Below are 13,837 nucleotides of genomic sequence, written 5' to 3'. Positions count from 1 at the left end.
CTGTGAGGAATTGTATGTATATTGAGTGTCTGTGAGGGGGGTTTGAGGAATGTGAGGTGTGAAAAAGGTAGTTGACAGAGGTGTCTGCCCAGGACAATGGGTCAGGATCCAAGGGGGAGCTTATCAGATTTCAGCCAATGGTGGAGCTGATCGATAGGCTGAGGAATGTAACTTTGGGGGGACAAAAGGACTGTAAATCGGAGGAGAGAGTTAGACCTTCTCCTGATCATGATGCAGGTATACGTATCTGTCCCGTGGCCCGGACAGGGCCTCAGAATCAGACCTTCTCCTGACCATGATGCAGATATACGTATCTGTCTCGTGGCCCGGACAGGGCCTCAGAATCAGACCTTCTCCTGACCATGATGCAGATATACGTATCTGTCTCGTGGCCCGGACAGGGCCTCAGAATCAGACCTTCTCCTGACTATGAAGCAGATATACGTATCTGTCTCGTGGCCCGGACAGGGCCTCAGAATCAGACCTTCTCCTGACCATGATGCAGATATACGTATCTGTCTCGTGGCCCGGACAGGGCCTCAGAATCAGACCTTCTCCTGACCATGATGCATATATACGTATCTGTCTCGTGGCCCGGACAGGAGCTGTAGTGGACTCAGAGCTATAGTGGACTCAGAGCTGTAGTGGACTCGGAGTTGTAGTGGACTCGGAGCTGTAGTGGACTCATAGCTATAGTGGACTCAGAGCTGTAGTGGACTCAGAGCTGTAGTGGACTCAGAGCTGTAGTGGACTCAGAGCTATAGTGGACTCAGAGCTGTAGTGGACTCGGAGGTGTAGTGGACTCATAGCTGTAGTGGACTCGGAGGTGTAGTGGACTCTGAGGTGTAGTGGACTCGGAGGTGTAGTGGACTCTGTGGTACTCACATCAAAGACGTACAGGTAGTTGTCTATCAGATCCTCTACGATCTTCACCTCGTGCGCTCCTTTCCCGTCGGTCTGGAACAGACTGGGAGCGAACAGCAGCGACAGGTTCTTGGTGCACATCTGGTTCAGATCAGCACACTTCTGGACTCTGGCGGAGGAAGCAGACCCGGTTATTTAACAAGGAGACCTGCTGGTTCCAGAGCTGCAGGTGTGAGGGTGTGAGCTCACCTGTACAGGTGACTGATGAGGGCAGCCAGCGTGGTCCTGTTGACTCGAGGAAGACTCCGGATGATCTCTTTGTAGCGGTCCAACCTCTGAGACTTCTGAGGGATCTCTGAGGATGGAACCAAGACCCACTTTAAACCTGAGGTCTAAAAACCTCTGATGACTCTTTATAAACCCGAGTTTAAACTGTCTCTGTGGTTTAATGTACCTTACAGCTCATACTGTTTACATTTACTCACATACTAGTACTTTCTACTACTGCATCTCACACAGCATCTACGAACTACATGAGTTAGTGATAAAACAGAATTAAATAATAATCTGTAATAATATAAGACCTTTAAGCCCTAAGCCTATTTTTAGGCCTCTCCTCGATTTTTGCATATCCATAGTAAAGAGAGTGTATTTTGTCTAAATATAAGGTGTATTTTAATAGTTTTGATATTTTAGAAAGCTGACACTTGTGAGATTTGTTCAGATTTGTAAATATCAATATATATGTTACTGGTTAAGAGTACATTTAGATGGAACACAGCACAAATTTAAATTCTTTATCTCCGATTTAAAATTAATCCAATTTTGATAAGATATTTCTTTTTAATGTTGTAGTTGAAAGCTTTTCTCCTCTCCAGATCATAGCCCAATGGGTTGAGGGTCTCTCTGCACAATGTTTTCTTTGATAAAGTGAAGCATTCAAGAGCTAGAGAGGTTTGAGTGCAGAAATTTCAGCCGAGGTCAACCAAAATGTCATTTGGTTCCAGCTGTTCCATTGTAATTTTATATAGTATATAATTATATATTTCACTTCTTTTATGACTAATAGTGTTCAATCTATCATATGCAGCAGTTTGGCATCATTTAGAGAGCCTGGATCCTCTCTGAGCCTGTTTATGTCTGTCATCCATGGGATTTTCTCGTCTGGCTTCCACTCCAGGTCTCCTAGCTCAGCCTATGGTTGGTCGATTTCAGTCAATGGTAGCTCCTTAGAAGCGTCTGAGTCCTGGCTATTTACCGTGGCGCGTCGCCTGAAACGTGCGCAAAAGATCACCAAAAATGGAACCCCCACCCCCCTCGCCTTGCTATACAGACCCTTGTTTCTACACGGGGACATTTCAGCGGCACACCGGAAATACGTAGAAATGTTGTTGACGGAATTAAGCGGAGATTTACAGCAGAACAACGAAAAGGTAAGGAGCTTTGGATGATTTTGAAGGATATTACGCATTGTGTTTCTGGTGTTTGTTTGCTCACAGCCTTGTGAGGGTTTACCGGAGAGACGATCTGGTGGTAGTTCTGGAATCTGTGTCGAATGCTCGTGCTTTTTGCTCGTTAGCTTTTTTATGCTAACTCGGAGAAGAGTGAGTTATGGCTAGAAATACGTGATTTTGTGCTAAATCTTTTATTTGCGTACATTAGTTGTGTAGAATGGTGTTTGGAGTTTGTAAAAATGTGTTAGATTGTACGTTTTACCCAGATTTTTTAATTTTTTTTGGGGATATAAAATATTCATATTCATTAATTGTACTCATGCATAAATGGACTTTTTTCGACGGTAAATGCTACAGCGGACCCGAATTCGGGTCCGTCGGGCTTAACAGGTTTTAAAGGAGCCATTGTGCATGATGAGTACTTTTACTTTTGATACTTAAAGTTTACTCCTGATGGAGTATTTGTGGTATTTCTACTTGTACTTAAGTATTTCTTCCACTACTGTTTTTAACCAACAAACTACAGGAATGTATATTTGTCCATAAAAAGACAATATAAGATATATATATATATACTGTGAAACATTTCAGTATTTAGTTTAAGAAGACCTTCAGAAACCTTAAAGGAGCCCCGTCACAGTAAACCTCTGGAGAACGTCTTCATAGAGACGACCACTGATCTAAACACCTGAAACCTTCTGGTCCTGTAGTGAGTCCAGCCCTCAGACTGAACCCTGGTCTAAAGTAAAGTGGACTCACTGGCGGCCTCCTGCCACAGCGGGTGGAGGTCTGCCATGAAGATGGGGTCGTCGACCTCTCTGAAGAACCTCTTCAGGACATCCGTCACGTCCTCGATGAAGTGGTCACCGATCCGCAGTTTGACGTTTCGGGCGTCTTTACGGAACTCTTCCATCAGGAGTTTGATTCTGGACTTGGCCCCGTTCTTCCTGTAGATCCCCTCGTGGCCCAGACCTGCGGATCATGCTCAGAACGTCACTAAAACCTGAACCTGCACCAGATCCAGGGATCAACTGGGAGTCACATAATTTTAAATAGTGGGTTTTTTAACGTTTCTATAATACATTCAGTGTTTCTGAGCAGACAGAGAGAACCACTGACGCTACTTCCTGTATGAACTTCACAATAAATACTTTAGGATGTAAAAGACCTTTACTGTGAAACCAGAAGTACTTTTGGACAGTCAGAAAAGATCTGGACTTCTAGTCAAGAAGTTACAGCCTCATTAGAATGGATTGGTCCAACAGTTGTGATCTTTACAGGAGCTCAACTTGAAGAAGAGGAGCTCAGGTGATCAGCACGATGTGATGTCTTTATTAAAGATATCTATCATCAGAGCTTCATACTAAATATATCTATCATCAGAGCTTCATATCATCTGAGCTTCAGGTCCATCCCGGCTCTTCCTCACCGTACTGAGTGATGAAGGCGATGCAGCTGTCCACAATGATGGGGATGTCGTTCCTGCTCAGCTGCTGCTCCCTCAGAGCGTTCCCTTTACCGCCGGCCGCTCGCTGGATGTCCGAGTACCACAGAGAGAAGTCTGTGCGGCCGACACCCTGCAGGTGGAGAGTCCTGAATGTGAGAGAGAGGGAACCAGACCTTGAGGGGGAAACTAAATCTGGATCAGATGGTCTGGTGTCCAGCAGAGGAAACGCTTCATCTCACCTTCCCTTTTCTACTAAAACCAGGATGTCCTTCTTCTCTTGGTTCTCGGTCTCGGAGGCGATGCCTTCAAACAGAGGAACAGTTTTTATCTAAATCAATCCGACAAGAACTGGTGTGTTCGTAGACCGGGACCAGGACTCACTGAGCTCCTGCAGACGGTTCAGGTTGATGATGTCCTCTGCTGCTCCGTCGTTTCGGGGACAGATAAAGAGGTTGGACTTCTGCAGGACGAAGAAGGCCTCCTTCCACTGTTGCGGGTCCAGCATGGCTCGGTACCGCAGCAGGCCGACCCGCTCAAACTCCCGAGTCAGCAGGCAGTGACAGCTGAGGGGGGTGGCAGCCTGAGTGCAGAATAAAAACATCACATAGGAAGCTTGAACAGAAGAGGACACAAAGTGGGACGAACGTTAGAGCGGCTGAGGTCCAGACCTTCCCGATGGATCTGGTCCAGCTGTGCAGAACGTCGGCCGTCTCCAAACCAAACTGATAAAGTTTCTCTGAAGTCAAATACAACTCGAAGGTGTAACGAAACCTGAGAGAAGGACAGACGGAGAGACAGCGGCTGAGTCTCCGTGTGGACATTAAAATCAAGCGAGCGCTGACGTCACGAACGCATCGGGAGGACCAACCTGTCGATGAAGCCGTTGCTGTTGTTGGAGGCATCGGGTCGACTGACACCCAGACACACGATGTCTTTAACGCTGATCTGCATGCAGGGATCAGCCGATCGGTCCGACTCGTAGAACAGCAGAGACCGATCCACCGAGCACCAGAACTTCTGGAAGTCTGATGGCGACACGTTAGCTTTTATTTTCACCGGTAACTAAGAATCACAGTGACGAGCTCCTAATAATCTGCTGCTAGTATTCATCTGGTTAATGAACCTGTTGGTTCAAAGGAAAAGACCTCCTAAACCTGATCCAGCTGACCCTCCTTATCTCCTCCCACCTTCTCTTGTTTTCCTGGACAGCGTCCCTCTGTGGGCGGAGCTGGACTTGTAGAGGTATCCGGAGTGAAGGACGGGCTGCATGATCTCATCGTACACACCGGGGTCTGATGGGAGAACAGAGGTTTGTTTGAGCTGCACTAAAACATGACACAGAAGAAGAAACTCTGTCAACACTACTCTAATAATCACGATCAGGATTCACATTCATACAAATCATCTTCAGAATAACATAAACGGATTGATGTTAGAGTGAGTCTTCTGACTTTGGTGCTGGACCTGGTGCTGACTGGTGCTCCTCTATTACCTGACTCTGTAGGATCAAAGTCTGTGACGGTCTGAGTTTCTGCTAACTGAAGCAAATGTAGCAAAATAAAAGCCTCCCTGTATGAACACAGCTGATAAAGAGTCTCCTCAATCACTACAGACCTCAATCACTACTGACCTCAATCACTACAGGCCTCAAACACTACAGACCTCAATCACCACAGACCTCAAACACTACTGACCACAATCACCACTGACCTCAATCACTACAGATCTCAATCACCACAGACCTCAAACACTACAGACCTTAAACACCGCATACCTCAAACACCGCAGGCATCAATCACTACTGACCTCAATCACCACTGACCTCAATACATACCTCAATCACTACATACCTCAAACACTACTGACCACAATCACTACTGACCTCCAACACTACAGACCTCCAACACTACCAACCTTAAACACTATAGACATCAAACACCGCAGGCATCAATAACTACTGACCTCAATCACCACCGACCTCAAACACTACCGATCTCAAACACTACCGATCTCAAACACTACCGACCTCAAACACTACCGATCTCAAACACTACCGACCTCAAACACTATAGACCTCAAACACTACTGACCTCAATCACCACTGACCTAAATCACTACAGACCTCAAACATTAGACCTCAAACGCTACAGACCTTACATGCTACAGACCTCAATCACCACTGACCTCAAACACTGCATACCTCAAACACCACAGACATCAAACACCATAGACCTCAATCATTACTGACCTCAATCACCACTGACCTCAATCACTACAGACCTCAAACACTACTGACCTCAACCACCACTGACCTCGAACACTACAGACCTCAAACACTACTGACCTCGAACACTACTGACCTCGAACACTACCGATCTCAAACACTACCGACCTCAAACACTATAGACCACAATCACCACTGACCTCAATCAATACATACCTCAAACACTGCAGACCTCAAACACTGCAGACCTCAAACACTGCAGACCTCAAACACTAGACCTCAATCACTACTGACCTCAATCACTACTGACCTCAATCACTACATACCTCAAACACTACAGACCACAATCACCACTGACCTCAATCACTACAGACCTCGATCACTACTGATCTCGATCACTACTGACCTCAATCACCACTGACTTCAATAACTACAGACCTCAATAACTACAGAACTCAATCACTACCGACCTCAAACACTACCGACCTCAAACACTACTGACCTTAATCACTACAGATCTCAAACACTACTGACCTCAAACACTACAGACCTTAAACACTACTGACCTCAAACACCACAGACCTCAAACATCACAGACCTTAAACAGGAGTATAAAGAGCACAGAGTACAGTAGAGACCAGACCTGATGCAGAGTACAGTAGAGACCAGTATATTAGAGACTAGTAAAGTAGAGACTAGTAAAGTAGAGACCAGTACAGTAGACACCAGTACAGTAGAGACCAGTACAGTAGAGAACAGTACAGTAGAGAACAGACCTGACGCGGGGCAGCGATCCAGCAGGTGATGATGTCGTTGGCAGCCATTGGAGTCGTCCGACAGGTGAGCTGACTCCGCCTCCGAGAAAATGTGAGTGACAGTTTTTAGAAGAGTCTGTTCAGAGACCGCCGAGCACAAGACCTGGTGGTGAGAGAGAGACAGCTACTGAGACAGACAGACAGAGAGAGAGAGAGAGACATGTACTGAGAGACAGAGAGAGAGAGAGAGACATGTACTGAGAGACAGAGAGAGAGAGACATGTACAGAGAGAGAGAGAGAGAGACACAGAGAGAGACAGCCATGTACTGAGAGAGAGACAGAGAGAAAGAGAGACATGTACTGAGACACAGAGAGAGAGAGAGAGAGACAGCCATGTGCTGAGAGACCGAGAGAGAGAGAGACATGCTTGGTTTCATTCACCTCATATCTGCTTCCTTTAGATAATATTATCAGAAAACACTCTATAAACGTTCATTGTTATGTAGATGATACATAGATAAAACCAACCAGCTCTCTAAACTTCAAGCAGTTTTAAGGACATAACAACCTGGATGAGCTGCAACTTCCTGAAGTTAGACTCGGACTAAAGTTATTCTGATGATATAGTTTCTAGATGTGGATCTTAAATCTCTTCAGTTGATCCAGAATGCTGCAGCATGAAGTAAAACCCGGTTGATGTGTAAAGTGTTTGTTCAGTCGGACCTTCAGCAGGTCCCCCTGGCTGCTGAATCCCGGATGAGGGAGCCGGTATCGACCCTCTCTGTACTTCTGGGAGATGAAGTCTCTCCTCTGGTCTGGAGGGGCGTCACAGTCCAGGTCCTCACACGCAGACAGACGGGCCGCCCAGAAGTCGTTGGCTCGGTCGTTCCCCAGCATGATGAACAGCTGACGGACACAAACAAACAAACAAACAATGAACTCCACGTTTGATCTCCAGCATGTCGGCTCTATGCAGAGTTACATTAGTAACTCTGGGTCTATGAACCAGAGAGCAGCTGGTTCTGGTCTCACCTGGACGATCTCGTTGCTCCACACGCTGGTGTCCAGTTTCAGACTCTGAACCTTCGAGACCATCGTCCCCAGACCTCTGTGCTGTCCTGCAGACACACACACACACACACACACACACACACACACACACACACACACACACACACACACACACACACACACACACACACACACACACAGGTTTGAGGACAGTGTCTGTCCCTCACACTTCATTTATTATCACATGTTGGTTTGGATCAGATGGATTCTGGTGTGTGTGTGTGTGTGTGTGTGTGTGAGTGTGTGAGAGAGAGAGTTTGACACAGAACATGAATGTCAAGTTTCAGACCAGACTAATGGCATGTTACAAGTGACAGAAGAGACACACACACACACACACACACACCTACACCTGCAGAGTCTCCACAAGTGAAAACAGGTCTCAGGTACCTGCACAGTTCTTGCAGATGACCACACACAGGTTGATGGAGGCCCAGTCCGGGTTCAGGGCCTTGCAGTCCGCACACATCCTGTTAGACCGGTTGGACCAGATCTTCTCGGCCACCTCGTAGTCTGATAGGGTCTCTGCGATGGCCTCCTGCAGGGCCTCCATCCAGTCTCGCTTGTCCCGGTCCGACTCCGCCGTGAAGCTGAGGAGGCGGAACAGAAGCTGGTTGGAAGGTCTCCACGGCAATGTTGTTTTAAAAACAGATTTTTATTAATAAAGGGTTTACATTTAGTAGAGACTAGTAGAGACTAGTAACGACTAGTAGAGTTTAGTAAAGACTAGCAGAGACTAGTAGAGACTAGCAGATACTAGTAGAGGCTAGTAAAGAGACTAGCAGAGACTACTAGAGGCTAGTAAAGACTAGCAGAGACTAGTCTTTACTAGTAGAGGCTAGTCTTTACTAGTAGAGGCTAGTAAAGACTAGTAGACTAGTAAAGACTAGCATAAACTATTTCAGACTAGTAGAGAATGGCAGAGACTAGCAGAACCTACAGATATACTTGTAGAGTATTTACAGTCTCTGTTACAGAACTGAAACTTTGGACCTTCTGAGGAACAGAAACTGAACCACCACCAGCCGGTTCACGTGGACCGTATCGGTGAGAGAGGAGCATCGATACCTGAAGCTTTTGTACGGAGTGATGAGGTCGAAGCTCTTGTGTTTTCCATCTCTGATCGTCGATCCTCGAGCTTCGATCACCGTGATGCCGATTCCGTTACGAAAACACTGCACACAAACAAGTTAGAGACAGAAGTTCACTGCTGAGAGAGTCTAAGTCAAAGTCTGTGTTCTGGTTCAGAGACAGAAAGAAAACTACTGAAACCAAACAGTTTGACGGGTTCTTGAAGGTCTTGTCTTGGGGTGAATAACAGGAAGTCCTACCTAAGATGGAGATCGTGTCACCGTGATGAACCGTCTTACCTGTTCACTCTTGTAGATCCAGATCTGCTCCGTGTTGATGGCGGCATACACTTTGGACTTGGTTCCCTTCAGCTCCAGGACTCCGTGTCTCTGACAGTGTGACGTGGAGCCGAAGCGCCGCCGACCGAACGCCAGCTGATCTCTGACGTGTTCCTGCAGCGTGCCGACCCACCGCCGCCTCAGCACTGAGACAACATCATCATCATTATTCCTGTGTCTCACCTTATAACTTTGATAAAGTAACATACAACAAAGAAGTGTTTTCTTCATCTACCTTCATTATCAGTCCTGAAAACAAAGATCCTGTGACTCGTCACTATTTCAAACTTGTTGTCTTTGGCTGGGCGGGCCATCTGGATGACAGCCAATGGGATCACTCCTTTAGGGTAGACGTCCTGAGACGGAGCAGAGGACAGAAACAGGAAACCAATCATTAAAGACCTTCATCTGTTCTTCTGATCAGAGCTGTGAGTCTCTGACAGAAAGCCTTCACGTAGATATCTGTAGAGTACTTTTACTCATGTACTCTACTAATTCAGAGGTACTTTACTTCTTCTCCTCTACATTTCAGAGTAAATATTGTACTTTTATCTGACAGCTTCAGTTACTTTTATTATTAATCAACTAATAAATGATGAAGTATTATTATAAATAATATAAAGTCATTCAAATGAGCACACTAATACATCAATAATCATAATACTTTAAAATAATATATATTATTCTGCATAATGAGTACTTTTACTCTTGGTACTTTTTTTGAATGCAAGACGTTTACTTGTACCAGGTATGTGGTATTAGTACTTTTACTGCAGTACATCATTGTCTTCAGGTGTGACTCTCAGTAACAGAGCAGGTAGAGTGTCTTTGTCTTCAGTGTCACTGAGTTTACGTCAAGTTCGTCAGATTTAATTGGATCATTTAACAAGGGGGCGGGGCTTAACAGATACAGTGATTGATGGCTGCAGAGAGACAGTGAGATGAAGAGGAAGGTTGATGCCGTCATCACCACATGGTTAGATCAGGAGAAAAGACAAGTATTTAAATATAGAAATACTGAGGAATGATGTTTGATCATGAATTTAAATCACTTTACAGATCTGTTAAAATCAAGACATCCACATTAAATCCTCACTGATTCAATTCAGTAAAACACTAAACCAGGACAGGATAATGACTATGAAACTTTACATTGTAATAATAATAATAGTAATAATAATATAATCATTTAACTTTCTGGATGTAGTTTCTTTACCTTCTCACTGCCAAAGTACATCAGGTTTTTGCCATCAAACTTCACGTAGCGCTTCTGGAAAACATAGTTCCTGAAAGATAAAACAGACGTCACATTCAGAGTCACAAGATCATCGTTACAACAAAGACACAAAGATGCACAGACACAAAGATACACATACAAAATTATAGAAAAACACAAAGACAACAACACAGAGATACAAAGACAAAAATATACAAAGGTACAAAAACACAAAGATAAAAAAAACACAGATACAAAAAGATTTTTAAAAATGCAAAAATACAAAGATACATCCCAACTGATTGGTGTTTTTTGTGTTAGTGTAGTTTTGGGATTGAAATATTCCAGATGTATAAATACGGAGCATCGTCAGAAAACACTGATTCATAATGAACATATCGGTTTCTGTACTGATCTTGATAATCACCACAGAAGAACTTTGTTGTTTTAAAGAGAAATAAGAGGAAAGGAAGAAAAGACAAACACACCGAGTGGAGGATGATGAAGAAGAAGAGGAGGAGGAGGAGGAGGAGAGGAAGATGACGAGGCAAAGGCAGCTCCTCAGGAGGAAGAAGACACAAGGAGGAGCAGAGAGGAGGAGATGCAGCACTACAGCCAGCGCTGACTTCTGACCCCTGAGAAACACACACACATGAACAACAGGAAGACGTGTGTCACTGATGGCTTCTCATTCCACTGCTGTGATTGGCCGGTTGGAACTGGAACCTGCTCAAAGAAACCTGGAAACTCCTTAAGGACCCCACAACCTCTGGAACCTGTGGTTTCCTTCTCCCTGGTCTAACCCGCTGTGTAAATCAAACGCACCCCTGTGGAGACAGCTTGTCAAGCCAGCCGCTGATGATGGGCGGGGCTCTCTCCGTTAGGGAGGTGTAGCTGGCGTAGGGGGAGATGATCAGGTCCTCGTCGGCCTCTGAGGCGAAGCTGTGGGTCGGCAGGGAGAGGTAGCGAACCGGGGGGGGATGTTCACCGACGGTGCTGTAACCCTGAGAGTCTCCGGAGTGAAGAGCCTGAGACAAACGCTTCGTCCAAGAGAACTTCTGGAGCCTGAAGTAGAAATACAACAACAGAATCATCTGCTTCATACATTCATCCTGTAAACAATGTTCAGTTCACCTGAATTCTATATTCTCAAATACAAATGTATTTGAGAATATATTTGTGTGAAAGCTGTTCGGTAGCTTTCAATCGTATCTTTCTCAGCTGCTGTTTCGCAGGTCAAGACTTAACCTTGAACCTCAGTATAACTTAGTTGTGTCTGCATTCAACACAAGCTGAACTGCCTAATACTAAACAGACTGCAGTTTAAAGAGAAGCTCTACAAAATAAAAGTAGGCCAAGTAAAGAACCTTGGGGCACTCCGACAATATGTAGATGATACAACTTTATATATTTGACAGCCTCAGCTCTATCAACTGAAGCTGGTGAAGAATGCAGAGAAAACTGATTGTAATATTGTGATAAACGTGTGTCTCTCGATACGAAACATTACGTCATATAAACCCTGTGTGTGTTTTAGTTTGTCTTAGTTAATACAAATTACACATTCTTTTCATGAATTGTTTGACTTTTTCACTTATGTTGTTTGTTTGACCGTATCCTTTCTATTTTTAATTCTTATTTTGTTGTCGTACAGTATTTAATTTATAGACATACAGAGCTAAAAAAAAAAAAAGTTGCTAGAGTCTTACCCATGATCCTCTGCATGTTTGTCCTCGCCCCTCCTCGTCTCTCTGTCCTCCAGTCTGCTTCTGTCACTCTGCAGGATAAAATATTTAAGAGCACATTTCTATCATCACAGACTCGACATGTTAGAAGTTTAAACCCAACCATCTTGATGTATCTTCTGCGTCACCTCACAGGGATGTGGACTTCTTCTGGTTTGGAAAACGGTTTCACAGTAGGGGCTGATCTCGTCCTCGGGGTCGTCTGTTGAAGCTGTTGAACAGAAAATTTAACAGAGTTAACTGGGTCCTGCAGCACTGATGGTAATGGACCCCCAAACTCATCTAGTGAGACTCTGCTTATTAAACCACACAACAGAACAGAGTTCAAACATCACGGTACTCGGAATTCTCAAAAATGTTCCCCAACCAATAAAGGCCAAAATAAGCAGGATCCAGATTTAAAGTCTTACTGTCACTATGCATCATGTTTTCATACGTAGTCACGTCTGTACTCACCTCTAGCTGATTCTGAAGAGTTGTAACTTAAAGTGCTGCCACTGAAAACACACATAGACAAACAATACATCAGAATTCAGAGTTCTAGTGATTCATTGGGTCACTTGTAAAAATAATGATTTGAATCAGACCATGTGGTGATATCCTGACTTGTAGTCCTCTGTGTGGGTCAAACTACAAAACCACTGGATCCACTGGATAATATATCCCAATCTTACTTTATTGTCATAGACCTGACAATAAAGTTGTTCTTAATACTACAAGTGTTGAAGCAGTTCTGACCCCTTAAATACCTCCCAATACCAACGTCCCAATGGTGTGGGTGGATGAGGTTTCAGATGCTGTTTGAAGATCCAACGATCACTACATTAGAAGCATACTGACCCCGTTAGCCTCCTGGAACCACAACCCTGAGGTAGGTAGGTAAGTAAATCCTTAGGAGGCCTCGGACGGTTGTTTGATCACAAGGTAGGTAGGACGTATTTAGGCTGATAACATGGATGTATCTTGACATGTTTAGCTTAGCACAAGTGAATAACCCTTGTTCTTTGGACCCTGGTCTAGAAACAGGTTTAGAGTGACCTACCTATTCCTCTCAGGGTTCCTGTCAGGTGTTGGTCTCGGTGGAGTCGGAGGAGCTGACTGCTGGCTGCAGTAACTCCTCCCTCCACTGGGGGCAGTAGAACCAGGTAAAGTCCCCCAGTAGATCTCGTTAGAGACCATCTCCATCCCGCCACCTCTGGGTGAACCAGAGGATCCAGAGAGCCTGCTGTTGTCAAGACTACCGGGACAGGAAGCCCCAGGAGGTGTCTGGTTCAGGTTCTGCTCTGTCCGTACAGGTGAGGATGAGGAAGAGGAGGGCGGGGACCCCTGGAACATGGCGGAGGGGATCCCACGGTTCAGTCTCGGAGGAACGGGAGGTAGCAACCCTCCAGCGTCCGACAGAGACAAGCTACGACTCGGCCTCCTCCGCTCCGTCTGACTCGGTCTTCGGCTGGACGTGGTCGACTTGTTGCTGAGGTCAGAGGTCAACCTGTCATCAGATGTGGGCGTGTCCCCTGAGGTCAAACCCTCTAACACAGTAAAACAGATGGACTCCTGGGAAAGCCTCCTGGATGGGGGCGGTGCAGGGTCTGGTGTTGGACAGAAGTGGATCGGTGCTGTCCTACGGCGGTTGAAGACGGTTCTGGGTTTG

General features: G+C 45.2%; 1 protein-coding gene across 2 annotated transcripts in view; it reads right to left on the bottom strand.

The window, feature by feature from the left end:
* Positions 1-13,837, bottom strand: part of arap3 (ArfGAP with RhoGAP domain, ankyrin repeat and PH domain 3) — a 31,430-nt gene that overhangs the window by 11,473 nt on the left and 6,120 nt on the right. The window contains exons 3-25 of one of the 2 annotated variants that reach the window (XM_068714056.1): positions 13,229-13,837; positions 12,643-12,683; positions 12,315-12,397; positions 12,151-12,218; positions 11,267-11,506; positions 10,930-11,076; positions 10,442-10,511; positions 9,461-9,581; positions 9,187-9,371; positions 8,885-8,991; positions 8,207-8,406; positions 7,778-7,863; positions 7,469-7,651; positions 6,766-6,907; positions 4,953-5,057; positions 4,634-4,790; positions 4,434-4,536; positions 4,147-4,345; positions 4,005-4,068; positions 3,748-3,911; positions 3,078-3,290; positions 1,114-1,219; positions 886-1,033 (exon numbers count right to left, since the gene is read on the bottom strand). The exon at positions 13,229-13,837 is cut by the window's right edge and continues 345 nt beyond it. In XM_068714056.1, coding sequence (XP_068570157.1) covers positions 886-1,033; positions 1,114-1,219; positions 3,078-3,290; positions 3,748-3,911; positions 4,005-4,068; positions 4,147-4,345; positions 4,434-4,536; positions 4,634-4,790; positions 4,953-5,057; positions 6,766-6,907; positions 7,469-7,651; positions 7,778-7,863; positions 8,207-8,406; positions 8,885-8,991; positions 9,187-9,371; positions 9,461-9,581; positions 10,442-10,511; positions 10,930-11,076; positions 11,267-11,506; positions 12,151-12,218; positions 12,315-12,397; positions 12,643-12,683; positions 13,229-13,837 — 3,541 coding nt within the window. The remainder of the gene's footprint in view (positions 1-885; positions 1,034-1,113; positions 1,220-3,077; positions 3,291-3,747; positions 3,912-4,004; positions 4,069-4,146; positions 4,346-4,433; positions 4,537-4,633; positions 4,791-4,952; positions 5,058-6,765; positions 6,908-7,468; positions 7,652-7,777; positions 7,864-8,206; positions 8,407-8,884; positions 8,992-9,186; positions 9,372-9,460; positions 9,582-10,441; positions 10,512-10,929; positions 11,077-11,266; positions 11,507-12,150; positions 12,219-12,314; positions 12,398-12,642; positions 12,684-13,228) is intronic. The other variant, XM_068714057.1, reaches the window with a different exon arrangement.

The sequence above is a fragment of the Cebidichthys violaceus genome, unplaced genomic scaffold (assembly GCF_023349555.1).
Source record: "Cebidichthys violaceus isolate CVI_PGR_0920_01 unplaced genomic scaffold, fCebVio1.0.p SCAF_2, whole genome shotgun sequence".
NCBI lineage: Eukaryota > Metazoa > Chordata > Actinopteri > Perciformes > Stichaeidae > Cebidichthys > Cebidichthys violaceus.
This window is presented reverse-complemented; position numbering and strand designations above follow the sequence as displayed.